The 13,256-nt window shown below is 39.5% G+C and overlaps 1 protein-coding gene across 2 annotated transcripts in view; it reads right to left on the bottom strand.

Annotated features, from left to right (window-relative positions):
* The window catches only part of traf1 (TNF receptor-associated factor 1), a 56,942-nt gene that overhangs the window by 7,508 nt on the left and 36,178 nt on the right, over positions 1 to 13,256 (bottom strand). For both annotated transcript variants that reach the window (XM_072240047.1, XM_072240048.1), the window contains 6 exons: positions 11,493 to 11,654; positions 10,052 to 10,123; positions 8,610 to 8,678; positions 4,989 to 5,510; positions 3,607 to 3,784; positions 1,109 to 1,257 (listed from right to left, as the gene is read on the bottom strand). In XM_072240047.1, the coding sequence (XP_072096148.1) occupies positions 1,109 to 1,257; positions 3,607 to 3,784; positions 4,989 to 5,510; positions 8,610 to 8,678; positions 10,052 to 10,123; positions 11,493 to 11,654 (1,152 nt within the window). The remainder of the gene's footprint in view (positions 1 to 1,108; positions 1,258 to 3,606; positions 3,785 to 4,988; positions 5,511 to 8,609; positions 8,679 to 10,051; positions 10,124 to 11,492; positions 11,655 to 13,256) is intronic.

Genomic DNA, 13,256 nt, shown 5'->3' on the forward strand with positions numbered 1-13,256 from the left:
GAACACATCTACAGATACGTCCAAAGTGAAAATGAAGCTGCTCTTTGTTTCACCATTCCTTCTACAATCATGACCAGTGACATGGGAAATCTGTTTTCAGTTTCTCTCTGCAGCAATTTCACTGCAGTCTGTATATCATTCAGGAAGTCTTCAGTGCAAGAGATGAGTTATTGTCATTCGGAAACTGGTAATTGCTGCAAATATTGGTTGCCGTTAATTTTGAGGATATTACCGGATAAAACCAGGAGGGTAATGCTTTTACAGTGCCAGCAACCTGGGTTTAGTTCCTGCCGTAGTCTCCAAGGGGTTTGTATGTTCTCCCCGTGACCACGCATGTTTATCCAGGTGCTCTGGTTTCCTCCCACATTCCAAAGACATTGGGGTTAATGGGTTAATTGGTCACACAGGTGTAACTGGCAGACATGGGAGCCCCTGGGCTGAAAGAGCCTGATATCCTGCTGTATCTCTAAACAATAAAATAAGTAAATAGTAAATGCACTCAACAAGGTTAGGAACCCTTCAGGAATCTACTAGCTACTGAATGGCTCCTTTGACAGCAAAGTCTTTGAATAATCATGAACAATTTGTAAACAGGTTGATCAACGGCAGGTCACTGTGGACCCTAACCATAGCCTCTCTTGCAACTGCATCATTAAACTAAATCTGTCCAAAATAAATCGCAATAAAGCCAATGTCTGATTGCAGTGTATTCAGACAAATGATTATAAATCTCCAAATGACCTGAAGGGTTGGGAAGGGGGTTATGAGCTTTGGAAAAGGTAGCTTCATCAAAGCATTTTCCAAAGCCAATGGTGGATGACAATTCTCCTGGCCCGTAGGAATGTACTCAAGATCATGGGAAAGCAATTATATCGATACCAGTAAGTGGAACAGAAACTGATGATGCAAGTTCTACGCCTACTGAATATTACATTATTTATTAAATATTCTGTATTGGAAGAGTAGGAAAAAAACTGGTTTGCAATGAAGAAATCTGAATGATAAAAAGATCATTGGCATGCAAAATATTCCGTGACTGCCAAGGGACACAGGTGACTATTGAATTTTGGTCTTACATGTTAGAAATCGGTGTGAATTTATTTCATACCTTTTGCTTAAATGGCCAATGAAGCAAGGCATCATAATCTCCCTTCATGATAACAAAGAACAAGGAGATGTGAGTCCCTCGACCAGCTCCATCTCCATTTAAATATATTCTCATTCGCACTTTATAGCCGTATCGGCTGGTGTAGAATCCTGCAAATAAAGATTCAGCAGCTTGTTCAGAAACACATAAAGTTGTTCTGTGGACATTAATTTTAAGATTAGCTGTAACAAAATTCCTCATAAATTTCATACTGAAAATACAAGTTATTTCTGTGCATAGCTGTCATCCCCAATGTACCAACAAGTGCCCAGATACTGCAAGTACTCCTTTCAAAAGGCTATTTGAAATCAAACCATTTTTACTAACTATTTTGATCTATGGTGAAACTGTGGGAATGAAAGATCAGACTAGAGAAGTGCTGGGAGTGACAGCATCAGGCCCCTTACTAATTAAATTGTACTAGGGAGCCAATCTGCCCTTAAGACTGGTGGTATGCGATTTCAGGCATTTGAATCCCCTCAACAATGGACAAGCATTGTGGGCCTAAGCCATGCAGGATGAGGAACCCCCTGATGCTGGTGAAAATGCAAAGGACATTTCAAATGCATCTCACCTAAAATGACTAGAATTAAATAACATCAATCAAACTGTAAGGCACAAACCAGTCACGAACAATGAGCAGAAGATGAGATATCAAAGTATCAAAGCGGTGACTAATACCTCAAATGTGGTGAATGAGATCAATTCAATGATAACATACGGCAAAAGATACAACAAGTCTGGTTCGTGCAACTTCAACGGGGGAAGGACACATTCAAATCGTCCGTTAGATTTTCTTGTGAAGATTAGAGGGGGAATTAACCATTTGCATATTAAGAAGTCATCTGGCCCTATTCTCCTGGTTCAGAGGGCATGTGCTATAATGCAAGGCTGGACAAACTTGGGTTGTTTTCTCCGGACTGGCAGGGGCTGAGGGAAGATCTGATTTAGGTTTATAAGATTATGAGAGGCATAGAGAGAGAGGACAGGGAGTATCTTTTCCCCAGGGTAGAAATGTCTAATACCAGAAGGCATGCATTGAAGGTGAGAGGGGGCAGGTTTAAAGGGGGTGTGAGGGTTAAGTTTTTTTACTCAGAGTGGTGGATGCCTGGAATGCACTGCCCAACATGGTGGTAGAGGCGAGTATATTAGAGTCTATTAAGCAAAGGTTATATAGGCACATGAATATGAAGAAGATGGAGGGATATGGACATTGTGTAATTGTGATTAATTTTTGGGAGTTTTGGACTGGTTCAGCACAACGTTGTGGGCCGATGGGCCAGTTCCTGTGCTGTATTGTTCTATATTCTCTGATCTGTAAGAACTATGCCCATATGCTCTGAAGAAAATAATTGTACTGGAAAGTAGAGTGCTAAAAAAACAAGGCTGCATTTGGCAAGATGACAAGATGTAAAAGTTACTAAAGTGATTGTATTGGGGTTATTGTATTATTTATAAAATTTGCTGAAGGACTAGGTTCAGAATTTTGTTTGTGTCTCAAGTTGCATGCACTGCCCAACGATGTTGTTCAAAAGCAGAATAATTCAGCTTGGCTCCATCAATGGGCAACAAGATGTTAGGATCACTGTTAAGTCGTTGTATTAGGCAGCACAAGTAAAAATACTAAGTACATGGTGCTTATGGTACAGAACGTAAATGAGATGTGCAAGTCGGGGGGAATTGATCACTGACACAAGGCAGCCAAAACAAAGCAAATATAATCTGGAGCTGAGTAAGAAAGGAGGAGGAATTAACCATTTGCATGACTAAGAAGTCAAAGGAGGTGAGGTGGAAGTTCTGTTTATCTTTGCTAAAATGCTGTCTGGAGTAAAATGATCTGCTTTGGACTTTGTGGTACAAAAATGTTGTTGGGATATTGGTTAAAAAAGTTCTGTTTATCTTAGCTAAGACGCTGTCTGGAGTAAGACAATCTTTTTTGGACTTTGTGGTACAGAAAATGTTGTTGGAATATTGGTTAAAAAAACCCAATGAAGTTATCCACGCTGGTTCAGGAGCCTAATGGTAGACGGTTAACAATTGTTCCTGAACCTGGTGATATAGGAGCTAAGGCTCCCGTAGCTCCTTCATGATGGCAGCAGTGAGAAGAGAACATGGTTTGAATGGTGGAGGTCCTTAATGATGGATGCTGTTTTGCTGTGGCAGCACTCCTTGTAGACAGTGGGGAGGGCGTTTCCTATGATGGACTGGGCTGGATCCAACACTTTTTAAGCAGGCTTTTCTGTTCTTGGGCATTGGTATTTCCACACCAGGCCATGATGCAACCAGCCTGGTACGGGAACACCAATGCGCAAGTATTTTTACAACAACGCTAAAGAAAGGTGAATTTATATACCCAGCTCTGTGACACTGAAAGATCTGCTTAAAAGTGAGAGGAGAGATTGATTAGATTGTCATAGTATTACTTCAAAAACAGAGCAGATGTTTTACTTTTAAAGTACCTGGGGAGTAAAGACTTGTCGTTCGCCCTGAAATGGCCTCCTGCCTTTTTCTCCCAATATCAGTAATTTTCCAGATAAATATTCCATCGTAAGTAATCTGCTCCAAAGTAAGCAGCTGCATACGGAATTCATTGATAACCATGTCCTTCAAAGCCAAAAGGTGCTGCTGTTCAGAAACCTAGAAATGTGTTTAAAATGTCAGACAGGTTATAAGCAACTGGAATTTTATCTGTATCACTGCATCGCTAGTTACTGAGTGAATCAGCCGTCAGTTCTGATTAATCAGAGATCAGAGAGATTCTCTTGCTCTGGGCTCAGGTCAAGTAGGGGCATGACGAGCCGAAGTCAAGGATCAACTTTTTTGTGCTACATACATTTGCATGTATTAGGAATTTGCTGTGCTATGTTAATGTGACATGCAACAGGTAAAAACAACACAACAATTATAATAAGTAAAGTTAGAGGTTAATGTATGGATATGGCATGTACATAAATACTAGCATGTAACTACAATGCAAACAGCATTATAGAACGTGGTTTACAATTGTTTGCTGTGCAGTGCAGCAATAGAGGGGTGGGGTAACTAGAATGGTTGATCAGATTAACTGCCTTGGGGGGCAGGGGGGTGGAGGGAGGGAGGAGAGGAACTTTTAAAATGGTGAAGATTTTGTTTCGATAGCTCTGGAGTGCTTTCCAGAAGGGAGCTTTTGGAAAAGGCAGTTTGCAGGGTAGGTACAGTCTACAATAATTTTTCCTGCTACCACACGTTAATTTATCACCCCCCATAAATTTATCTTGCTAATAACAGCTGGCATGACAGCAACTGAATATGTTCTGTCACTTATTTATGATTCAGTAAACCCATGGGAATCTCATCATGGGTGTTCTGTGTTACTTAGTACATTGGATGCTCGAAATCTTTGGCAATGCTCTTTATAAAAAGGCACTTAAGACTGTAGAACTGTTAACGATATAAAGAGCCTGGATAGTTGTGATCTGCACTTTGATTGGAGATCCTTTCATGAAGCCCATTAATTGTGTTCAAATAAAAAAGGAACACTTGGTACGTTATTGAAATGTTGTACACTATTGGATTAACTGAAGAATAATGATACCAATGTCTCCAAATATCATATACTTTAGTATCCAAAAATGATACAAATAAAACAAATCTAATATTAAAGAAGAGAACTCAAAAAAGTTATGACTAATCTGCAAGTAGCTAGTTAGAACAAAGCTCTTAAACAATTAGACGGTTAAAAGAACCAAGAGGGAGGGACACTCTTTTGCACCTATTAATAAGCCTTAAGATTTTCAAATAAATGGTGTGCTTTCTACAACATACAGAAAACAGCATGGAAATACCTAATAAAGTACTTTACCTTGTGTTCCAAGGCTTTAATGGCATCTTGATCAATCTTGTTTTGTCTCTCAAATGCAACCATAGTAGTATGAGTCTTTTCGACTTCTCTGTTTAAAACGGTCACAATATTTTCAAATGTCTGGATTTTTCGTTCAAGAGCATCAATTTTATTTTGGCACCCGGCTAATACTTGACCAGAGTACAATGGTGCCTGACAATCCGAACTGTTATTAGAACCAGAAGCTCCTTCAAATTGATCAGTTTCTAAGTCTCCATTTGATTCCACAGCAACCTGGCTGCGTAAAGTGAGTAACGAACTTTTGTATGACAAAGACAACATATTCTTCTCAATTTCTTGGACTCTGAGCTGCAGCTGAGTAACCACTGAGGGGACAGCAATTACTGATGCGTCTTCATCATTGCTGGCAACGCCGGAATTTTGCAGGCAGTCGGCTTTTATGGTATCGACAAACTGAAGTAACAATGCAAGATGTGCGACAGCTGAATTGTTTTCGTGATCCTTGAGACGCTCTTTGCCACCCTTTGTTAATAAATACATATAGTTAAAAACTGCAAATTGAATAGGGTAAAATTTAAAATAGTTTTCAAGTTATAACTGATAGAGCAGTACTCATGTAATTCTTGGAAAAGTTCATTAAAAGCAGCATACTAAATAATCCCCAAGGGCAGACATATTAACGTTGGATGTTGAAGTTACAGTATTCACCAGCCATCGACTCCAACCTCCACTCCTCTCCAGCAAAGCCAGAATGAGGGTTTAAATCTGTCTCCCCCTGGCCTAGAAGGACCAGGATATTCTGCTGTTGGTCTGGGGGGTGGGGGGGAGATAATCATGTGACAGACCATAGTTATTATTTCATGTGCAGAATTGGAACATTTTAAACAGGGATTCTAACATCCTACAATAAATGCCTTAGTTAAACCCATAGACCAGTGACCACATGCTCCAATGAATATAAAAGAATAATAACCTCTCCACTAGTGGTGTTGCCTGTGTAGGGTGTAGTGTACCAGCTCCCATTAAACCAGCCATTAGTTTAGGATCCTTCAAACTGTCCCTCTGGTCTTTTGGAGCCATTCTGCTGTCTACAAACTGATGTAATGGTGTGAGTGAAAATAAACAAAATTGTTTGGAATGCCTGTGTCTAGAATCTTTATTTTTTTTATGAGTTATAAACCAGTAGAGCACATTAACTGAAGAGATTGCTTTGATCAGCCAAGCTAGCGATTGTTTCACTGTTGGGGTGTGTAAATGGTGAACTTCCAATAACTGCAAAATGAGGCGGAGTGACTAACCGGGCAAAGGGGCAAGGTTAGCATGAGAATTAGCATTGCCAACCTGTTCTATTACTGCAATATCTGTAAGGCAGGTTATAGATTTCTACATTACATGCAATAGCTGGACACAGAATGACATTAAAAAAAGCTAGTTATATCCTTCCTGTAAGGCAGCCAGGCACATTATACCAAAGAAAGACGAACCCCGTATTATAAAAATAGGTATACTGTGAAGATCGCAGGGAATTAAAACAAAAATATTCATAAACTAGAGTTCTGTGGGGTTATATATCCAGTTACAGGAGGTCAAAGAAGTAAGATATTTTTCCTACTATTTCTTTTTCCTATTATTACATCGTAGAAATGTTATAAAATAGAAGGAAAACTAGGCATTTTATTAATAGTTCTGCTTTAAAATTCACGGGGAATTCAAAAAAGAAATATCAGATTCTTAAAAAGTCTATGAAAAATAAGTCATTCATACATTCTACAAATTATTTTAATGCTGCAGGTTAAATTTTCCTACAAGGGTTATAAAAGATAACCTATGATATCAATCTCTGATGTGTCATTTTCACTTTCAGATCATGTATTTCATTTCAGTAACCAATTATCTTGATTAAGAACAAGCACAAGAACATAAGAAATAGGAGCAGGAGTAAGGCCATCCGGCCCATCGAGCCTGCCCTGCCATTCAATAAGGTCATGGCTGATCTGTCCGTAAACTCAGCTCCATCTACCTGCCTTTTCTCCATAGCCCATAATTCCCTTACTATGTAAAAACCTATCGAACTGTATCTTAAATATATTTTAGTGAAGAAGCCCCAACTGCTTCCCGGGCAGAGAATTCTACAGATTCACCATTCCCTGGGAAAAACAGTTTCTCCTCATCTCCGTCCTAAATCTTCTCCCCTGAATCTTGAGGCGATATCCCCTAGTTCTAGTCTCGCCTAACAATGGAAACAACTTTCCTACTATCTTATCCATCCCTTTAAAAATTTTGTATGTTTCTATAAGATCCCCTCTCATTCTTCTGAACTCCAGAGAGTACAGTCCCAGGCGACTCAATCTCTCCTCATAGGTTAACCCCTTCATCCCTGGAATCAACCTGGTGAACTTCCTCTGCACTGCCTCCAAAACTAGTATATCCTTCCTCAAGAATGGAGACCAGAACTGCATACAGTACTCTAGCTGCGGCCTCACCAGTACCCTGTATAGTTGCAGCATGACTCCCTGCTCCTGAATTCAATCCCTCTAGCAATGAAGGCCAACATTCCGTCTGCCTTCTTAATAACCTGTTATACCTGCAAGCCAACTTTTTGTGATTCATGAACAAGCACTCCCAAGTCCCTCCGCACAACAGCATGTTGCAATCTTTCACCATTTAAATAATAATCTGCTCTTCTATTATTCCTCCAAAGTGGATGATCTTGCATTTACCAACATTGTATTCCATCTGCCAGACCTTGCTCAGCTGCGGCAGTGTGTTTGTGTCCTTGAACAAGGCACTTAACCACACATTGCTCTAGTGTCTGTGCGAGGAGTGGCAACCCACACAGACTTCCAATATGCACCTTGTAAGGCATGAAAATGCCCGACGCAGGCCTCTCATGGTCTGAGTCGACGTTCCCTCCCCTGCCAGACCTTGGCCCACTCACTTAACCTATCTATATCCCTCTGCAGACTCTCCATATCCTCTGTACAATTTGCTTTTCTACTCAGTTTAGTGTCATCAGCAAATTTTGCTGTGCTATACTCAGTGCCCTCTTCCAAATTATCAATGTAAATGGTAAACAGTTGCGGGCCTAGCACTGACCCCTGTAGCACCCCACTCACCACTAACTGCCAACTGGAGAAACACCCAGTTATACCAACTCTCTGCCTTCTATCGGTTAATCTAATTTTGTGTATTGTATTTTGTAATTACACAAATTAGTTCACTCCATTTTAAACCCAACATCATTGAAAATGTAGTCTTCACAGCATGTGAAATGTTATCAGAAGTACCAATTTTTTTCCAAATTCTAAATGGACCATGTGAAAACATTTTCACCTTTAGTCTGAACATGAATCTATAACTCATGCTCTCAGTATTTTTAGTATTATTTATTTTTTTCTTAGTTGTGTGATTTATCTTCTTTTGCACATTGGTTGTCATTCTTTGTTATTTATAGATCTTCATAAATTCTACTTATTTCTTTATTTTTTTGTAAATACCTGCAAGGTAGTGTATGAAGGCATATACATACTTTGATGATAAATTTACTTTCAACTTTGAAATCCCATGAAGGAGAATTAGAAAATAGTTTACAATTGCTTTTTAAAATAAAAAGAGACCTACCTTGAAATTGCAGCCCAGTTCTGCAAAACGACAGCTATCACGGGTCCGATTTCCTCCAGGAGAACGAGACTGTAAAATAAATATTCACCCAGCAATTACTTTTAATTACAAGTCATTTTTTGAAAGTTGAATCAATGAAAAATAACTCCATTGTTTAAGTAATCCTCATATGGAGATAAGAATTTAACCAGCCTTTGTCATCTAGATTCCCCTTTACAATATATTCATAGCAATGCCACGCAGCCGAAAATGCCATGGCTTTCAACTCTACTGCTTAGTATTTGGAGTGAAGATATATTAAAATTATCAACAGAAGGAACGACATCTGCTTTTCTCGTTCAGTGGTTACTAACCAAGACCAATGCATCATAAAAGCATATTTTAAAGATAATCTGACTACTTAATATGTCCAATATTCATTGGTTGCCCTTCGACTAATTCTGTAAATAAGAATTTGGAGAATATGGACAGCCAACCCATGAACACTAATGTAATGTAGGTCGCATCCGGAATTTTTCCGGGTAGCGGACGACTTCCTCCCACGCCGTTCTGACGTAGTTGGAGTTCGCGTACAAGGCAAGTTACAGCAGTGGTTTGCCATTGCCTTCTGCCGGGTGAGTTTTTTTGCCAAAGAGATCACCAGCTCGTAACCCCGCACGGATGGAAAGCGTGCCGGGGGGAGCCGGCTGGGTTTGAGCTTCGGAACCTCCGTCCCGCAGTCCAGCGCTGATGCCACTACGCCACCAGCCGGCTAAATGAACACTACCTCACTTTATTTTAGCTCTCTATTTGCACTACTATTTAAGTTTTAATATATATTTCTTATTGTAATTTAGAGATTTTTTTAATGTATTGCACCGTACTGCTGCCTCAAAACAACAAATTTCATGATATATGCCAGTGATATTAAACCTGATTCTGATTGGTTAGTCAGAGTACAGCCACAAGCGGTACAAGTCAGAACATTTGCGGCAAAGAGAAGCTCAAAGCAAAGCATATTTTAAACTTGAAAAGCTATACATTTGGGCCGGCTGGTGGCGCAACGACATCGGCGCCAGACTCAGGAGCGGAGGTTCCCGGGTTCGAAACTGGTCGGGTCCGCTCCCGGGTACGCTTTCCATCCATGCCGGGTTGAATGTCGAGACCGCAACTCGACCTCGTAAAACGAAGGGAAAATGCTGCGAAAATGTCAGTGTGGGGAGTGGCGTGTCACACAGTCTCTCTCTCTCGCTCTACGCCTTGGAAAAAGCCATGAAAAATCCATCATCACGGACGCATGCACACGCACGGATGTGCACGCATGTACACGCAGACGCACTGACTCGCATGCACGCACACGCCAAAAAAAAAAGCTGCATCTATGGAGAAGAACAAAGAGCCAATGTTTTGGGTTGAGACCCTTCAGCAGTGTTTAAACATCATCAGTTAATGAGCAGTCTTACCTTTTCTTTATTGGCCAAGTCAAATTTAAAAGCTTTTTTCTCTTTGGACGGAGCTTTTTCACACACATGCTTCTGAAATATGAAGACATAAAAAGATGAACATCTTTAGTTTAAGAATCTAGGCAGAAGTAGTAAGGATGCAGGAAGATCCTTCACTGAGAGAGATGATGTAAATAGTCAACTACTCTATGGAATATTGAAAGGCCTACACAGAGTGGATGTGGAGAGGTGGGGGAGTCTAGGACTCAGATTACAAGGACGTCCTTTTAGCCAGAGGGTGGTGAATCCGTGGAATTCATTGCCACAGATGGCTTGAAAGCCAACTTATTGGGTATACTTAAAGTGGAGGCTGATAGGTTCTTGATTAGTAAGGGTGTCAAAGGTTACTGGGAGATGACAGAATAGGGTTGATAGGGATAATAATTCAGCCATGATGGAATGGCAGATCTGACCTGATGGGCCAAATGGCCTAATTTTTTTCCTATGTCTTATGGTCTTATGTATCGCTGGATCCACTGTAACATATGTGATGGTTGCTCCAAATCTCATGCACTTTCAGTGAAAATTTTAAAGCAGCAATAGATATTAGTTCTGTGCACTTTGATTGTTAGGTTAGTAATATTATTTTAATAATCTATAAAGATATAGAAGAAACTTGAAATAAGAGTACAGCAAAACCTTAAGACACTAAAGTTCACAATCACTTTTCTGAGGAATACCCATAAATTAAACTAAATGACCCAGTTTTGAGCTGAGCCTGCTGTGACATTACAGAGGCTTTGGCATTCCCCTCAAAAACATTTATAGCTACTACAAACTCAGATTGGAATTATCATAATGGAGTTAAAACATAATTTACATCGGTTGAAAAATAGAAAATCTGGAATAAACAGAAAATTCTGGAAACACATGGGGTTTGAATTGAAGAAATATCTCAACTTGTCTCTCAACAACACAGTATTTCCGGCATTTTCTGTTTATTCCAGATTTTCTATTTTTTTTAAAGTCTCACGCATAGTTCCCAACTTTTCAGCTTTACTGAAAATGAAAAACTACAGATGATGGAAATCTGAAATGCAAATTGATTAGTTTGGAGAAAGGATCTTGGACCAGAAACATTAATTGTGGTTGTGTATTTCTATCTTTTTTCCAGCTTTACTACTTCCTCCAAATATATGGATCATTGAGCAAGCTAAAATTCAGAACTTTGACTTCTGAACAAGAGACCAACTAGCTCGATCTCTCATGTTACATCTAATTCTAGGACAGGACAGCTGAATTATTAAATCACATTAAATGAATCATACAAGAGCTCTAAGTATAGAAAATGTTTTCCCCAGTATAGATTAATATAAAAGTATAACTGGATGACTTAAGGATATACTAAAAATCAGTTTCTGTAATAAGTGCTATTGTATAGCAAGAAACATTGCCACCAAACCTGTAAGTCCTTCATAAACATTTTCGTATCACATTGCTGACAATCCACCATATTGTTTTTACACTCTTTTTCCAAGTGATCTGCCAGTTTCTTCCTTAAAACCATCAATCCACAACCTGTACTGCAAGGAATCAGTGAAAATTCACACTGAGTTACATGATCCTAGAAATAATAATAAAAAAAAATTCAGAGAACTGACATGAATTTCACAAGATGCAATAAGTAAAATCTTAAAAGTATCACAAAGCAAACAGTAACTCGTTATTTAAAGCCAAGGTTTAACTACAAAGGCAATACTAGCAAAACAACAAACTTTACAATTTATGTTAGTGACAATAAACCTGATTCAGATTTTTGGGTGCAAGTCCAACTACCCTTGTATTGCTCAGAACCTTTTTTCCTTGGGTTTTGGTAGTCTGATCTTGGTTTCCCACATAATCTGAAGCCAAGTGCCACAGCTCTGAGCAGCTAATTAAGTGACTAACATAGGTTAATTAGAACATAGTTAAACCACTTCTTTTTTTTAAAAAATGTCAAACATTTTTAAAACATCTTCAGTTTCTGGGCGTCTCAAATTGCTCTAGAGAAGGTGATGGTGAATCACCTTCTTGAACCACTGCAGTATGTGTGTGGTGCGAGCTCTCATACTGCTGTTGGATAAGGAGTTTCTGCATTCAGAACCAGCTTTGCTAAAGAACAGGCAAAATAATTCAAAGTCGAGAATAATCCGCACTGTATCTATCCACCAAGGCAAGTAAAGAATATTTCACTATGCTACACGTTTGTGCCTTGTAGATGGTTGAAAAGACTTGTGATATCAGGAGATGAATTACCTGCCCATGACCTACTCTTGTAGTCACAGTTTCCATGTGGCCAATCCTGTTGAAGTCCTGGTCAGTGGTAAACCTCAGGAAATTAAGAGTATGGGGCTTCCCAGTGCGAATGCTACTGAATGCACATTGCCTTGCTCCTTTGTGGAGTAAATGACATTTACTGCTCATCAATTGTCTAAGTCTTGCTGCATTCACACATGGGTTGTTTTGCTGCTGAGGAATTGCAAACGGACTTAAGCACTGTACAATCAACAGCAAACATCAACAGGTCCAAATACAGTGCAGAGAAGGTCACTGATGAAGCAGATGAGGATGGTTAAACCTCGGCACTGCTTTGAGAATCCTCTGCAGTAATGTACCATTGTATGATTGACCTTCAACAAACACAACCATCTTGTTCTGTCCAAGGCACGACTCCAGCCACTGGTGATTATTTTCCCCTTTAGTTGCTCAACACTTTTTAACCAGGGTGTTCCTATGCCCACATTAAACCAAGTGTTGCCGTGAAACGGAGAGCACTAACCTACAGAATTCAGCTCTTTGATTATAAGCTCTGCAGAAGTCTGGGTGGTTCTGGCAAAACCCAGGCTAGACGATAGTGAGCAGATAAATGGTGAACATCTGTTGTTGCCAGCACTGTTGAGAAATCATTCCTTTTTTTCCCCAGATAGATTGAGAGTAAATACGACCGTGTGGGGATTGGCCAAAATGGATTTGTTCTTCTTTTACCCAGGGTGCACTTAGGCAATTTTCGACACTGTTGGGTAGACGTCAATACTGTATTTACTGGAACAGACACAGTATGCTCTGCGGTTGGATCTTCAGTACACTAGCCAGATTATTATCGGTTTCAAGCATTTTTCTGTTCTTATTTCAGATTTCTAACATCTGTAGTTCTTTTATTTTAATTTTAGATCATATGAATTTAAAT

This window comes from Mobula birostris, chromosome 22 (genome assembly GCF_030028105.1).
Source record: "Mobula birostris isolate sMobBir1 chromosome 22, sMobBir1.hap1, whole genome shotgun sequence".
NCBI lineage: Eukaryota > Metazoa > Chordata > Chondrichthyes > Myliobatiformes > Myliobatidae > Mobula > Mobula birostris.